Below are 17,043 nucleotides of genomic sequence, written 5' to 3' on the forward strand. Positions count from 1 at the left end.
TGGGTTGGCATTGCCTTCTCCGATTAAAAGGCTATGCAGATTTATCTTGTCAGGGCCACGAGCCACGCCTCCGAGGCTGGCTGCGCGCACCCGCAAGCCCAGCAGTATCTGAAAGGTCGTCGTATGGGGAACTACTCGGATAAAGTGACGTTCTGCTTTTTTTGACTGTTACCCTTATCCAGCCGGCCTCCCCGTGCGTTAATCTTCTTTTGCAATTAAAGTCTCTCACTTTTCCCGCGGAGACAAACTAAGCTGCAAGGGCAAGGCAGCAATCCACCGCCACTTCCGGGTTATTTCCGGGGTCGAGGCTCCTCCACTGCCCAATCGAGAGTTAGGGGCGGGGCTGCGTCTGCGCGTCTCCAGAGCGCAGGAGTCCCGTTTTGCAAGCTTGTTCTCGAAACTTGCTTGTTTCACGTTGTGTGAGGGTTTCCTCCCGCTGGTCCGGAGTCAGGAGACTGAGTTTGGTATCACAGAAAAATTCTGGCTTCAGGCAGGTAAGTCCCGCGGTTGTCGTCCATCTCTTATTGCCTGCGTTCACGTGGAAGAGGAAGGCCTACCTTAGGCTTTACCAGTGTTCTTATATTTTCTCTTTTACTCTGTAACGCGTTCCGCGGGCAGGGCTGAAGGGGTGGAGCAGCTTTGGTTACGGTGACAACTACACGACGCCTAAATGGCTTTAGGATTTGGGTTGGGAGAGCTTCTTCTGGAAGCACTCTAAAATAACGTGTGAGTCGGGTTCAAAACTCATGTTATTTCAAACACATGCTTTTAATCTGATTTTGAAAGGTTTGTTCGGTTGGTGATGTGGAGAAGCCAAATTTGAGGCAAGATTACTAGTTGGAAAGCTAATGCAGTAATCCAGACACAGTCTGAAGGAGTCCCGAGCTGGGGGAGTGGTGTAGGTTTGCGGAGCTTGGCGAAGATGGGAGAAGTACTAGCAGGTAGTACCAGCAGGACCTACATTGGATATGTGGAAGGAGGGAGAGGAGTCCTGAGTATCTTGAGGATTGAGTCTAAACTCAGCTTGGCACAAAGCTGTTTTTGTAGATTCTTTTCCTGCCATCTGCTTTCTTCCTCCCTCTTCCACGAACACCCCAAACTCTGTTCATGTCAGTTGTGTTTGGGAACACATTCTAGTTCCCAGAATATTGTCCTCACTTTTTTGTGACATTGGTCCAGGTTACATAGTTTCACTGAGCCCTTCAGTTTTTTCAACATGCAAATGGAAGAACATAACAGTACTCACCTCCAGATTTCTGTAAGGATTAAATTAGATACTTTGTAGGCTTGGTGTATAGAGAGGACTCAATGAGAATGATAATTACTACTGTTGTTATTGTATTTCTCATATTGTCTTATTATACATCATTTGTGCTTCCCCGGTGGCTCAACGGTAAAGACTTTGCCTTGCTATTGCAGGAGATAAAAGAGATGCAGGTTTGATCCCTGAGTCAAGAAGATGTCCTGGAGTAGGAAATGGCAACCCACTCTAGTATTCTTGCCTGGAAAATCCCATGGACAGAGGAGCCTGGCAGGCTGTATCCCTAGGGGGCCCAAAGAGTTGGACACGACTGAGCACTCACCTTTACCTCATATGTCATTTATATGTTTCTTCCTCTGGATTAGTATTTTTTTTTTAAATTAAAGAGTATCTTATCTATTCTTGTATCTTCTTGAAATATAGTAGTATTTGAAGTAGTCAATAGTTTCTAAATGGGTCATTCATTTTGGCTGCTGACATAATTAAATTAATTTCTTGAAAGGAACTACCAGGTGCAGTTAATTTTGTTGATCATTGGTATTTATTAGATAAAAGTGGCTGTCTTTCTGTATAACTCAGAAACCTGTGGATTAAGATGTACAGAAAGTAACTGATATTTTCAGTTTGGAATAGATATGAGTGATTTCAGTGAAGAATTGATAAGACCCACGACAGAGGATGAACAGGGGGAACCGTGTGTGCGCTCTAGTTCAGGAATGTGTTTCCCTTGGCTCCAGAAGCATATAGAGTCCATAGGTAAGTAAAATAACATATAACCATTTCAGCTTTAATGCAAGTAGATGATAAGATTCAATATGGATACAAAATTGGATACCCAGGCTGGTTTAATTTTCAAGATAATAATATATGAGGATTTTTTTAAGGCAGTTAATAAAAAAGAAACATGAAAAAAATAGATTCTTTTTTTCTCTTAGAATTCTTTGAATTAATAACAGTCTGTATTGTGGTAGATACACTTTTTTTTTTCTTCCAGTAACTTTTACTGAGCATTTTACTATATCCCTGGATTGGCTTAATATAGGGGACAGATTTGTTGAAGAAGATAAGATCTCTGCTATTGAGGAATACATATCAGAAATTTCTGTTGAATTGCATTGAAATAAGCCCTAATAGTGGAGAAGGCAATGGCACCCCACTCCGTGCTCTTGCCTGGAGAATCCCATGGACAGAGGAGCCTGGTGGGCTGCCATCTATGGGGTTGCACAGAGTCGGACACGACTGAAGTGACTTAACAGTAATAGTAAGCCCAAGTAGAATTGATCTGTAGTAGATTTCAAGAAAAGACTATTTTTTTCTTTGTTCCTCTAATGTAGAAATAAGTTATTCTATGGGATAATACCTTATCAGAATATATTTTAAAAAATCAGTTATCTTTATGTTATCATGAACTAGCACTTTTCTAATTGCTCACAAGTATATCTTTCTTAGCCTAGCTTTCTTTCCCCTTGACTGTGAGTCCCTGGCTCCTAGAATTTAACTCTTATTTCTTTATTTTTTAACCTGAATATTATCTATTTAATTATCTCAGTAAATTAATTCTCAGTAAATATATGTACCAGGCATTTTACAGATGAGGGAACTTAATTTCAAAGAAGTTAAAATTCTAAATGCTGGTATCAGGAGTCAAACCCAGGCCTATCTGATCTCAAAACCTGCTTTGAGACACATATATTTAAAAAGAGGAAAAAGTGCCTAGCATAGAGCCTTGCGCATAGTGAGTGTTGAAAATGTAATAATTTATTGCCTCTTTCCTCATTTTATTTTTACTGGATTAATATACATGCTTTGAGTCAGGTTTCAAAGAATGGAACTTTAGAGAGGGTGTTTCTTGCCCCTTGTAGAGAGCTATTAATAGTAATCTAGTTTCTGCTAGGTACTGCATACCTGGGCATGTGTCTGTCAAGTGTTCTATGGAGAGCTTGAGTCAGTCCATAAGCAAGTAGGTTTAAGACCAGAATTTACATACTTAAAAATGTTTCATCTTTTATGGATAGCCTGTTAAACCCCAAATATTACTGCTTTCTGTCTGCAATGAGAATATAGTTGCAGATAATATTGATGTGTTATTGGTAATTAACCACAATAGGAAAACCTAGTTGCCTTACAATTATTTACTTTTTATTCTTTTAAATTTCTTTGGGTGTTTTGAATGGTGTGTCCCCCAGAATAAAAACTTTGAAGGTGGGCACCAATTTGGAATAAAGCTCTATGGTGAGTACCTAGACTAGTGCTTGACCATGGCAGTGCTCAAAAAATACTTGTTGACAGGCTGATGAGTTTCTAGGTTCTCTCAAGGGAATTAGAAATTAGGTTGATGACACCAGTTCTCATTCCATCAGATATATTTTCCTTGACAGTTATTCTTCAAGTTTATCAGCGACAAATAACATTATGTTTTGCTTACAAAGAATGCTATTCTTTGAGCTATTCCTGAGATAATTAGGCTCAGGTGTAAGATAGGAGGGGCATTGCCCAAGGACTTTTGTATCCTCGTCTAAAGTCGATTTCCAGTCTGAGCTGTGAAAACTTAAGAGGTATAACAGAAGGGAGTTTGGCCTGAGATCAGTTTTCCTTTAGGTGAATAAATGAGGTTTTTAGGAAGAGGCATTTTGTCAGTTTCTTGGCTTAGCTGCCTGGTGTTGCTACTGATATCCTAGGAACTTGGCCATAGATCCTGTTAAATGCAGCTTCTAATTCAGAGAGGTGGGCAGGGCATACTATTCTGGATTTCTAATAAGCTCTCTGGTGGTATTAGGACTACGTCTGGATCCCTGGGTGATTTGTATATACATTTAAAAAGTTGGAGAAGCACTAGTCAAAAGAAAGTCTACCTTTTTTTTCCCCTAAAAAATTAGGTACTATCTTGCACTATTTTAATGTGTCATCTAAAAATTGCATCATAAGTTTGGTAGTTCCAAAAGGCAAGATTTTCAGCATATATTGGCACTTTCAAATGAGATTAATTTATGACTTAAACGTATTTGGTGAGAATTCCTGGGTCCAGTGGTTAAGACTCCATACTTCTACTTCAGGGATGCAGGTTCAATCCTTGGTGGAGAATCCTAGGATCCCACATGCTGTGTAGAGCGGCCATAAATTAAAAAAATAATTGGTAGAGTCTAAATAGTTTAGGAATGGGATATCTTTTGTCATCCATTTTGTGTTTATGAAAAAGTGTTTAATAGATGGAAATTTTATATTGTTCCTTTATTCTTCCATAAAGTATGCATCCACATTTAATTTTTGCTAATATCCTGTGAAGTTTTTAACTATTAAAATTTCTTCTGGATTGAGACATTATTATAATTAGTTTTTTACACAGCTGATTAAAATAATGTATTACTTTTTTTGTTAAATTTTAAGTGTTAAATGTTAATTTTTATTGGTTATTTATCTCAATAAAATGGATAAGGATATCACTTTTTTTCCAATTCTTATATCTGTGGATGAATATTATGTATTTCTAGAATGAGAAAAAATTTAACTTTAATTCTATTGTATATTTTAAAATAATTTTGTTTCCTTAATTTACTTTTGACAGTGCTGGGTTTTCATTGCTTCGTAGTCTTTTCTCTTTGGGGGTCAGCAGACTTCTTGTTGCAGGTGGCTTCTCTTGTGGCTCCTGGGCTCTAGACCACAAGCTCAAAAATTGTGGTTCACAGGCTTAGTTGCTCCACAGACTGTGGGATCTTCCCGGACCAGGGGTCAAACGCATGTTTCCTGCATTGTCAGGCAGATTCTTTACCACTGAGCCACCAGGGAAGCCCCTGTGTTTGGTTTTAATTGGTAGAAATTCTGAGAAACTTTACTCACTTTAGTAAGTAGTTGGCAGTGGATGGCGTTTAATTTTAGCAATGTATCAGGTCTTTGACTCCTCCTCACTTACTTGTGAAAAAATTACATAGTGTTCTAAAAAATTATTAGATTCTTCTACACTTTTGATAAGCAAAGAACTAGAAATCACCTGACTTGCAAATGGATGTTAGAGTCGTTCATTTTCTCAACACTAAACACTTGTATTTTCACCTTAAGGTAATATCAGAATTATTTTGATGATGAAGCCTTGTCTATATGCACAGCTTTCTAGAAGATCAATTTTAGGAAAGAGTATGTGAGAAAGTTGAAGATGTGCACGTTGATTGCTATAAAGCTATTTTTGCATGATACTTATTAATCTCTGTGTATTCCCAGGGGTGGGATCTTCCCTGGTGGCCCAGACAGTAAAGAATCCTCTGCAGTGTGGGAGACCTGGGTTCGATCCCTGGATTGGGAAGATCCCCTAGAGAACGGCATGGCAACCCACTCCAGTATTCTTTCCTGCAGAATCCCCATGGACAGAGGAGCCTGGCAGGCTGCAGCCCATGGGGTCACAAAGAGTCAGATACATCTGAGTGACTAAGCACATTCTCAGGGGTGAGGGCACCCCAACTGGAAAACTTCTGGCCCATAGGAGTATTTAGTGATGTGCAAAGGGAGGAAGAGGTGGCAATATGCAGCTTGTTGTCATAGATGAAGTTGTAAGTAAGCCCAAATTTCTTTTTTTTTCATCATTAAACAGTTTTTTTGGCTGAGGCACATGGGATCTTAGTTGCCCAATCAGGGATTGAACCCATGCCCCCTGCATTGGAAGTGTGAGGTCTTAATCAGTGGACTGCTAGAAAAGTCCTAACCCTAATATTCTTAACATGAGGATTGTCAGTATTTTAGAGATACAAATACTAATGTCAAAATTTTATAATTTCATATGCATTTACTAGCTTTGAGTTACTGGGAACTCGGTCCATGAAAAATAAAAGTGCACCTCTTGGTGTTTTCAGAACATAGGTAGGGAAAAAAACAGCGCTTTCTTAGGATGACCCTGATGATTTTCACCCATTCTGAATACTTGGTATTTTGCACTGGGGTCCCTCTTTGAGATATTCTTCCCAGACTGTTTAGTGCAAGGGTGCAAGGATAGTTGAATCAGATTTGAAGGAACTGGTGACCTTGGTAGCCCAAGAACATCAAATTAGACATCTCTTAAATACAATTTTTTTTTTCATTTGCCACAGCTAGTTAAAATGATGTGGAAGAGTTGGTTTCAAGTGAAGCTAGCTTTGGTATTAGGGATGGTTTGGGTTAAGTAATACCTACTTGTTAAAACTGTCCTTATCAGAAGTAAGATTCTTGAATTGTTGATTTGAGGTCACTGGCTCAAGACTTTCCTCTTTAACCTTTATAGCCTCTGGAGGAAAACCGGAGAAGGATTTTGCTCAGACAACAAGCGCTTGTTTAAGTTTTATCCAAGAAGCTCTGCTGAAGCACCAGTGGCAGCGAGCTGCAGAATACATGCACAGTTACCTTCAGGTTTTGGAAGATACAGATAGCAACAAAAGGCAGGGTGCACCCGAGGTAAGTAAAGTGTGGGTCCCCTGGAAGATAGCACAGAATCCTGGGAGTTTCTACCTCTTGAACTCCACCCAGAACAGCTTTTGCAAGATCTCAAATTGAGTTTGTACCGAGACATTTTTTTTTCATACTTCATTTTTCTATTATCATTTTAAGGAGATGAAAAATACTTTAACTCTGAACTCTCAGATTCCCAAATATTTATTCATTCATTTAAGTAACTCTTCCATCTTTCCCCATGTCCTTATGGTCCCCTTTCTATAGGATGGTTCCCATCTTCATGGAAACATGCCATTCTCTCTCCCACTTAATATCATCTCTTGCCTTCTACTTCTTCTACAAGCTGTACTCATTTCTCCACTCTGCCTTTCAGCAAAACTCCTGGGAAGAGTTTATATATCTATTTGTTCCAAACCCTCTTCAGTTAGACTCCCCCACAAATCATTATTTCTACCAAATTGCCTTGTCAGGGTCAGTAGTGGTATCCACTTTGCTGAATCCAGTGGCTGATTTTCAGTACTCATCTAACTTGATTGTTACCAATATTAAGCATACCAGGTCATTCCCTTCTGTGTGATGAAGAAACAAACAGAATTCTTTGTCTGGCTCCCAGGACTCTGCACTCTCAGCCTACCGCATTGGCCCTTCCTCGGTTTCCTTTTCTGATTGCTCTTCGTCTCCTTGGCCTTCTGACGTGGGAGTCCTTGAGAACTCCAATCTTCAGGTGTTATTGTTATCTGAACTCTCTTGGTCTCATTCAGTTTCATAGCCTTTCATTCAGTCTGTATGCTCGTGATCCCCCATTGTGTATCTGTGGCTCTGACATCTGTCAAGTCAGATCGCTGTACCCAACATTCTGTTCAACCTCACCTCTTAGTGTCTAATACCAGCTAGTACGATATATCGTATCATACTAGCAAATATAAACTGTTTCTTCTGATATTTCTTGTCCAGCCTAATTTTCCTTATCTCAGATCACGGTTCCCTTAATCTAATTTTGAGGCCCAATTTGGAGTTTTTTTTTTTTCTTTTGCACTTCATATCCAAACCATCAGAAAATTCTGTTGGCTCTCCTTTGAAAACCTGTTCCCTGCAGTCTTGAGTACTTCTCACCACATCGTTTTTGCTGCTTCTGTGACTCAAACTCCCATCACCTCACTTAAATCACTGCTTACCCTCCTCTGCCTCCCAATGTATTTTCAGCATAATAACCAGACTGAGCCTTTAAAAAAAAAAAATAGCCTTATTGAGATACATTAAACACCATACAGTTCGCCCATTTAAATTGAACAATTCAGTGTGTTTTCATGTATTCCCAAGAGATATACAACTGTCACCACAATCTAAATTTAGAACATTTTTTGTTGCCCCCTCAAGAGAAACACTGTAACCACTTGTAGTCCCTCTTTTCCAGACCCTAACCCTTGGCAACCATTAATCGACTTTTTATTTTGGACATTTCAAATAAGTAGAATCATATAATATATGGCTTTTTATGAATGAATTCTTTTACTGAACATAATGTGTTCAAGGCCCATATACCATATTGTGGCATATTAGTTCTTCACTGATTTTCATTGCAAAATAATATTCCAGTGTAAGGCTTTATCTCATTTGATGAGAAGAAACTGACACATCAGTTTCTAGAAGTTTGAGTAGTTTTTCTTTCTGTTACTGTGAATAATGCTACTGTGAACATTCATGTACAAGTTGGTTTTTTTTGCCCCCCCACGTACAAGTTTTTATATGGGTGTTTGTTGTAATTTCTCTTGCGTATATATACCGAGGAGGAGTATGCTGGGGCATATGATAAATATATGTAACCTATTAAGGAACTGGTAGACAGTTTTCCACATTGGCTGCACTGTTTTACATTCCCACCAGCAACATACAAGGTTTCTAACATTTGTATATCCTCGCCGACAGTATTATTGTCTGTCTTCTTGAACACAGCCACTTAGTGATTGTGACATGGTGTCTCATTGTAGCTTTGATGGGCATTTTTCAAATGATTAATGATATGGTGTAGTCCTTTTAAACCATGAGTCAAATCATGTCACTGCCCAGCTGAAAACCCTGCAGTGGCTTTCCTGTTTCACTCAGAGTATGAGCCAGCGCCCTTTTGATCACCTGCAAGTTCTCCGTGCTTTGCTCATTCCCTTTCCCCTTTGACCTCATCTCCTATTACCATCTAACTTGCTTTTCTTCTCCAGCCTCACTGGCCTTCTTGCTCATCCCTTGAACAACCATACTCTTCCTGATTGTCTTTGCTATTTCTTTGACTATCACTGTGGTCACCCTCCTTCACATCATACTTGCAGTGGGGCCTCCCTTCACTATTTAAAGTTGCAACTGCACGCCAACCCCTTTCACTTTGCAGCTGGCACCCATGGTCTTCTGACTCTGCTTCATTGTTTTTCCCGTAATACTTGCCAGTTTAGTTACTGTATTTCTTGGTTATTGTCAGTCTCTCTACAACAGAATGTAAATTCCACCAGGGTAGGGATCTGGAACAGTGCTTGGCATGTATTGTTAAATTTGTCTTATAAAAGACAGTATATCCACAGATAACTTCGCGTGGCTATCTCAAGTAGCTTTTACTATTAGGGTGCATCAGTTAGATGTCTAATAGAACCAAAAAATATGAAAAAAAAAATTTAACCATTGATTGAAAGTTTAGTTTATGGACTAAAGTTAATCTGGATCTATAAAACATTGGACAGATTACAGTTCCTTTTTGTCCAGAGTTTGTTTTTATAAGTTGAAAGAATTAAATCAGTGGTTACCAGATGCTTGTTTGGGCTCTGTTTGAGTCACATAAAGCCTTTGTTGAAAGTATAGATTCCTGCCCTCCACCCCAGTTTTACTGAGTCCAAGTCTGAATCCCTGGAATATTTATTTTTAACTGGTATCCCAGGTAATTCTTACATACATGTGTATTTAAGAACAGCTGTGGTAGGATAATCTCCACATTTTCTTTAAGCTTCAAAATACTGCAATTTGATTATCTATAAAGGAACTCTATCTGAGTATTATGATTATACTAAACCAATATTATACCAGACAACCAGTTTACTTTGAAGATCAGTATCACTGAAGTACTTTAAATGGAATAAGAAAAGAAGAGATTTCCCCTCATGTAAAAGAAGAGCTGCAAGTGCTATCATCAAAGTTTTGGTGCCCTGGGGAGAAAATATTTTTATTAAAATTTATAATAAATAAAGCTGATGCAGGTTCTTAAGTTGAAGCTCTAAAGACAGACTAACCATAGTCAATAGTTGTAGGACCTGATGAAATGTGAGGAAACATTGAGTCCATAGCTCTCACTTGGTACATAATCAGAGCAGTGAAAAAGCCAGTGTTAATGGAACCTTAGTTTTCTAGCTTTAATGTTTTTCTCCTAATTAATAATGTTATCTTCAGCTCTTTCCGCCATCTTTCCGTGCCGCCATAATGGTGCGCATGAATGTCCTGGCTGATGCTCTCAAGAGTTATCAACAATGCCAAGAAGAGAGGCAAACGCCAGGTCCTTATTAGGCCGTGCTCCAAAGTCGTCGTCAGATTTCTAACAGTGATGATGAAGCATGGTTACATTGGCGAATTTGAAATCATTGATGATTGCAGGGTTGGGAATATTGTTGTGAACCTCACAGGCAGGCTAAATAAGTATGAAGTGATCAGCCCCAGATTTGATGTACAACTCAAAGATCTAGAAAAATGGCAGAATGACCTGCTTCCATCCCGTCAGTTTGGTTTCATTGTACTGACAACCTCAGCTGGCATCATGGACCATGAAGAAGCAAGACGAAAACATACAGGAGGGACAATCCTTGGGTTCTTTTTCTAGGGATGTACATACAAATAAAATGCCTCAGAGGACAAAAAATAAAAATAAATAAAAACGTTATCTTCAATATGTATCTTAACTGCTCACCTTCTTTAGACATCTGGCTCAAAATGACACTGTTAATGACACCTGGTATTTTAATCAACAGGAAAAGCTTTTAATCACATAAAATGTAATAATATTTTCATTGGGTGAAGTACAGTAAAATGTTGACAGTAGTGGTATCTAGAAAAAGGAATTATAGGTTGTTTTTTAATGTTGTAATCAGAAGAAAATAGCTTTCTGAGACATTGGTTAAGGCAGGGGTTTTACAGTTTTGTTAGTAACTTCTGTTTTGACAGATTATTTGGAGGCTTGGAAGTGAAATTCTTTATTATCATCCCAAAAGCAACGTGGAGACTTTCAATACCTTTGCCGACCGGATGAAAAATATTGGCATCACGAATTACTTGAAGGTGAGAATGTAGGCTCTGTGCATTTACATCTGCAGCGTTCGTTTTTTAAAATTGCTTGTCTCAGTGATAAGGCAGGTAAGAATGCAGAAAAGATGGGAAAGGGAGTAACACACCTGGGTCAGTAAGACAAGCTGAAAGAAAGACTGGATTATGAGAGCCACTTACTTCCTCATTTCCTGTCGCCTACCACGTTGTGGGAGTGCAAATATCTTCTCTCTGTGTATCTCTGGCTGCCAGAACCAGTCCTCCAGAAATGGCTTGTGTGCTTCACTATGATGATGGACCAAATTCTAATATGTCTGCTTAAGTCAGTTGAGCTGTCTAAGAATTGGTGCTTTTGGAAAAGGGAAAGAGCTAAACAAATTGGGAATTTGAATACTTGAGAAAAGTTTTCCAGCTTTGTTGAGTTATAATCGACATATGATTTAACTTCATTTAGGGTATACAATGTGATCATTTAATAGCATGTATATATTGCCAAATGTTTACCCCAGTGTGGTTAGTTAACATCACCATCCCCTCACATAATATCGTTTTGTTGCTGCTGTGTTGAGAATGTTGAAGTTCTACCCTCGTGGCAGCTTTCAAGTTAACAGTGCCATAGTCACCATGCTGTATATTAGACCCTCAAACTTACTCATCTTATAATTGAAAGTTTGTGTCCCTTGACTACTCCAGCCCTCAGCCTGTGGCAACCAGCATTTTACTGTTTCTATGGGTTGGATGTTTTTAGATTCCACCTGAAAGTGAGATGAGAGAATATTACTTTTTTTGTATGACTTATTTCCTTAAGCATAATGCCCTCAAAGCTCATCCATGTTGCCACACACGCAAGATTTCATTCTTTTGCATGACTGAATAATACGCTATTGTATATATGTGTGTATACAATATTTTCCTTGTCCATTCATCCATCATAACTTACTTAGATTGCTTCCATGTCTTAGCTCTTGTGAATAGTGTTTCAGTGAACATGGAACTGCAGACATCTCGTCCAGATAGTGATTTCAACGTTGGATATATATGCCAATGTGGACTGCTGGATTGTATATTAGGTCTGTTTTTAATTTATTAGAGGAACCACCATACCACCATTCTCCATGGTGGCTAGACCACTTTACATTCCGAAGGGAATGTATACCAGCAGTATACAGCAGTTCCCTTTTCTCCACATCCTTACCAACACTTGTGATTCCTCGTCTTTTGTTTTGTTTTCCTTTTGGTCCTGCTGGGTCTTCGTTGCTCTGGGAGCCCTTGTTGCTGTGAACGGCAGCTGTTCCTCCTTGCGGGGTACGGGCTTCTCGTTGCAGGGGCTTCTCTTGTTGCAGAGCACCCGCTCTAGGTGCACTGACTTCAGTAGTTGCAGCACGCAGTCTTTAGTTGCTCCGTGGCATGTGGAATCTTTCTGGGATTCCACGTGTGAAACATGGGATTCCACACAGGAATCAAACCTGTGTGCCCTGCATTGGTAGGGAGATTCCCATCCACTGTACCACCAGGGAAGTCCTCTCTTGTCTTTTTGATGCTAGCCATTCTAGCTCGTTTGAAGTGGGGGGATTCCTTGGCTATCCAGTGGTTAGGGTGCAGAACTTTCACTATTGTGGCCCAAATGTAAGTTATTTATTTATTTTCAGTTGGAGGATAATTGCTTTACAATATCGTGTTGGTTTCTGCCATACATCAGCATGAATCAGCCATAGGTATACATATGTCCCCTCTTTCTTGAACCTCCTCCCCCAACCTTTTTTTTTTTTTTTTTAATATCTATTTATTTGGCTGCACCGGGTCTTAGTTGCAACATGCAAGATCTAGTTCCCTGACCCTCACATTGGGAATCAAGCCCCGGCCCTCTGCATTGGGAGCACGGAGTCTTAGCTACTGGACCATCAGAGAAGTCCCTCTTCTGCCCATTTTTAATTGTAATATGTTTTTTGTTGTTCTTGCTATTGAGCTGTATGAGTTCTTTATAGATTTTAGGTGTTTCTTATCAGATACATGATTTGAAAATATTTTCTCCTATTCAGTAGACTGGCTTTTCATTTTGTTGATGGTTCCTTTGTTGTGCAGAAGCTTTTTAGTTTGATGCAGTCCCACTTGTTTATTTTCACTTTCATTGCTTGTGCTTTTGGTGTCATACGCCAAGAATTCACTACCAAGACCAATATCAAGGAGGTTTTTTTCCTGTTTTCTTCTGAGAGCTTTAGTTTCAGATCTTACCTTTAAGTTCTTAATCCATTTTGAGTTAATTTTTGTGAGTGGTCTAAATTAAGGGTCCAATTTCATTCTTCTGCAATAAACGTCTGTAGTTTCCCCAACATCATTCTTTGAAGAGACTAACCTTTGCCCTTTGAGTATTCTTGGCTCCTTTGTCAAATATTAGTTGACAACATATGGATGGGCTTATTTCTGGACTCCTAATTCTCTTCCACTTGTCTGATGTGTCTGTTTTGAATGCTATAGTTTGGTAATATAGATTGAAATAAGAAAGTGTGATACCTGCAGCATTGTTCTTTCTCAAGATTGTTTTGGCTATTCACGTTTTTTTTGTGAATAATAAAATTTTTGCATCCAAATTTGAAGATTGTGTTTTTTATTTATGTGAAAAATAGCACTGGTATTTTGATAGGTATCGCATTGAATCTATAGATGGCTTTGGGTAGTATGGGTAGTGTGGACATTTTCACAGCCTTAACTCTTCTGATCCATGTGTGAAAATGTTTCATTGTTTCTCATGTTTAGGCGGAGTTTTATCCAAATTAAAGTGTCCTTTAATAAAAGTTTTATCCAAAAGAATTGACATCCTCCAAAATGTTATGATAATCTCCCTCTCTGTGGTATATATTTGACTGAAAGCACTTTCTCAATCACATTTTTACACGTTTGCTTTTTAATTTTTTCCAGTACCTCTAAATAAAGTTTTGTTGGAACATTGCCACACCCATTCATTTCCATATTGCCAGTAGCTGCTTTTAGCCAGACAATGGCAGAGTCGAGCAGTTGTGACTGAGACCAATAGTCTTGTGAAGCGTAAAATGTTTACCCTCCTATTCTTGTTTTGTTTTTACTTGCCCTAGTTTTCCGGAGAAGGCGATGGCACCCCACTCCAGTACTCTTGCCTGGAAAATCCCATGGACAGAGGAGCCTGGTAGGCTGCAGTCCATGGGGTCGCGAAGAGTCGGACACGACTCAGCGACTTCCCTTTCACTTTTCACTTCCATGCATTGAAGAAGGAAATGGCAACCCACTCCAGTGTTCTTGCCTGGAGAATCCCAGGGACGGGGGAGCCTGATGGGTTGCTGTCTATGGGGTCACACAGAGTTGGACACGACTGAAGTGACTTAGCAGCAGCAGCAGCCCTAGTTTTCAGATATTTTTAAATTGTTGCAAAATGTATGTAACGTAAAGTGCAATATTCTAACCATCTTTAAGTGTATAATTCAGTGGCATTAATTACGTTTCCATTGTTGTGCAGCCATCACCAATATTGCCAAAATTTCTATCACCCCAAACAGAAACTCTGTACCCATTAAGCAGTAACGCCCCCCTCCTCCCATCCCCTCATAACCTCTAATCTACTTCTGTCTCTATAAATTTGGCTATTCTAGGTATTTCGTATAAGTGGTTATTTCACCTAGCATCATCTTTTCAAGATTCGTCTGTGTTGTGGCCTGTATCAGACTTCATCCCTTGTTACGGCTCAGTATAACTACAATATTCTGTTGTATGTATCTATCACAGTTTCTTATCCTTTCATCCCTTGTTTGGTTGTTTCCATCTTTTGGCTATTGTGAATAACACTTCAGTGATTGCTGTCATACAGATATCTGTTTGAGTCTCTGCTTTCAGTTTCTTTGGATGTATACCTTTGAGTAGAATTGCTAGGTCATGTTTTATGTCGTGTACACACATATACACATATTTGTTGTTGTTGTTCAGGCACTAAGTTCTGTCCAACTCTTTGTGACCCCATAGATTGTAGCACGCCAGGCTCCTCTGTCCTGCACTACCTCCTGGAGTTGGCTCAAATTCACGTGCATTATTGAATCAGTGATGCCATCTAACCATCTCATCCTCTGTTGTCCCGTTCTCCTTTTGCCTTCCATCATTCCCAGCATCAAGGTCTTTTCCAATGAGCTGGTGCTTATATATGTGTATTATAAAAACATGAATGTATAGACATATAATTCTATGTTTAACCCTTTTAGGAATCACTAAACTGTTTTCCGTAGTGGCTGTAGCATTTTATATTCCCACTGCTTTCTAATTTTGGAAAAAGATTTCCCCTAGTTTAGAGTTCTTTACAGGTTTTATTAATTTAGGAAAAAATTTTTGTTTCTCTTATGTGCCAGGTTCTCCCTTAGGATCTTATTTTCTGGTAGACCATGTACATTATAAGTAGAAACTAAACAGAGGCAGCATATGGTTCCACTTAAGGAAGAACTTTCTCGGTGAACAGTTGGAGAAAGGGGATAGCCTGCCCTGGTGGTGTGTGCTTCTCTTCTTTCAGGGAGAAACTAGATAGCCGTTTAGGGAGGGAAGGTAGAGTTTTAACTAAATTATTGGTTAGCTCCTTCTAAGCTCATAGAATCTACTCAAGTGAAGTAAAGAAATCTGGGAGGAACTTTATTTCATACTCCAGAGTCTGAGGGTGGTAATTAGGATAGACAAAAGACATTTTTTAGTAACACTTTATTTATTTATTTTTTTTTAAGACTAGTCAAGTGCAGTAGTGAGAAGATTTTTTAGTAACACTTTAAAAAAAAAACACCTGCTGCTGTTTCCCAGACAATCTGCTGGACATGGTTCTTGCAGTAAAGGGAGACAGGTATGTAAATAAAATAAATGGTTATGGTTGCCATGGTAGAAATGCAATTACAGTGAGAAGACAAAGTCGAAAATGGTTGGCTCTCTGGAATTGGAAAGGGCTAGGACTGAATGAGTTAGGGGAGTTGGGCAAAGAAGGGATGTGATGCTGGAGATGAGTCTGAAGAAGCTAGTGGGTATTCGCTGTGCATACTGGAGGAAATTGTAGTCTGGCATGGTAGGGGATAATAAAGAGTCTGATACCTCTGTGTCTAATGTGTCTTTAGTTATTCTAAAAATCACATAGGTAGAAAGCAGGGGAAGTAAGCTGAGCTCTGTATGCCATCTTTATAGAGCTGAGATTTTTTATTCTGTAGGCAGTGGGAACTGTTGAAGAATTTTACACAAATAACCAATGAGATTTCTTTGGTGGTCACATGGAAGATGGATTGTAGGAGGACAAGACAGGAGACACGAGTTGAGAAATTGTTATAATAGTTGAAGAGGAAGGTTTGAACTTTGACACTGTTCATATAATTAAGTGTATTTCCCATTATTCTCCTCCTTAATGCTCTCCCTATTTGTATTGCTCTTTCGTTATGTAATTATTCTTTTTTTAATTGAAAAGTTGACATATAGTTGATGTATGGGCTTCGCTGGTGGCTCATTGGTAAAGAATCCTGCCAAGCAGGAGATGCAGGTTTGATCCCTGGGTTGGGAAGATCCCCTGGAGAAGGAAATGGCAATGCATTCCAGTATTCTTGCCTGGAGAATCCCACGGGCAGAGGAGATTAGCAGGCCACAGTTCATTGGGTCGCGAAGAGTTGGACACGACTTAGTGACTAAACAACAACAATTTTTTCATGCATCTTTCTGCTAGATTGAAATTTTTGATCATGGGGACAATGTTCCATTGTTTGTGTTCTCCCAAGGTCTTAGCCCAGCGTGTATCATATATTTACTGAGTTTTTAAACTAATGGTTATCTAATGACCTGCATAACAGTGGGCTTTTCTTAATGTTGCAGATTTCCTTACAACATGCATTATACCTTCTGCATCATGGATTGCTTGAAGATGCGAACAGAATTCTTACCCAGGCAGAGACATGGCGATATGGTGAAAAGTCTTCTTCCCAAGAAGTGTTAGTCAACCTTATTCAGGCCTATAAAGGGCTTTTACAGTATTATTCTTGGTATAAAAAGAAGATGGAATTATCTCAACTCGGTGAGTAAATATGCGTGATGAGTGATAAGACTGTCAGAGGGAC

General features: G+C 39.2%; 1 protein-coding gene and 1 pseudogene across 2 annotated transcripts in view; both read left to right on the forward strand.

Annotated features, from left to right (window-relative positions):
- Positions 1 to 345: 345 nt before the first annotated feature.
- Positions 346 to 17,043, forward strand: part of TAF1A (TATA-box binding protein associated factor, RNA polymerase I subunit A) — a 32,539-nt gene continuing 15,841 nt past the window's right edge. The window contains exons 1-5 of one of the 2 annotated variants that reach the window (XM_040263074.1): positions 346 to 494; positions 1,895 to 2,017; positions 6,504 to 6,673; positions 10,859 to 10,972; positions 16,802 to 17,000. In XM_040263074.1, the coding sequence (XP_040119008.1) occupies positions 1,897 to 2,017; positions 6,504 to 6,673; positions 10,859 to 10,972; positions 16,802 to 17,000 (604 nt within the window). In that variant the 5' untranslated portion in view covers positions 346 to 494; positions 1,895 to 1,896. The remainder of the gene's footprint in view (positions 495 to 1,894; positions 2,018 to 6,503; positions 6,674 to 10,858; positions 10,973 to 16,801; positions 17,001 to 17,043) is intronic. The other variant, XM_040263075.1, reaches the window with a different exon arrangement.
- On the forward strand, positions 9,879 to 10,556 carry LOC120880009 (annotated as a pseudogene).

This window comes from Oryx dammah, unplaced genomic scaffold (genome assembly GCF_014754425.2).
Source record: "Oryx dammah isolate SB20612 unplaced genomic scaffold, SCBI_Odam_1.1 HiC_scaffold_21, whole genome shotgun sequence".
Classification (NCBI taxonomy): domain Eukaryota; kingdom Metazoa; phylum Chordata; class Mammalia; order Artiodactyla; family Bovidae; genus Oryx; species Oryx dammah.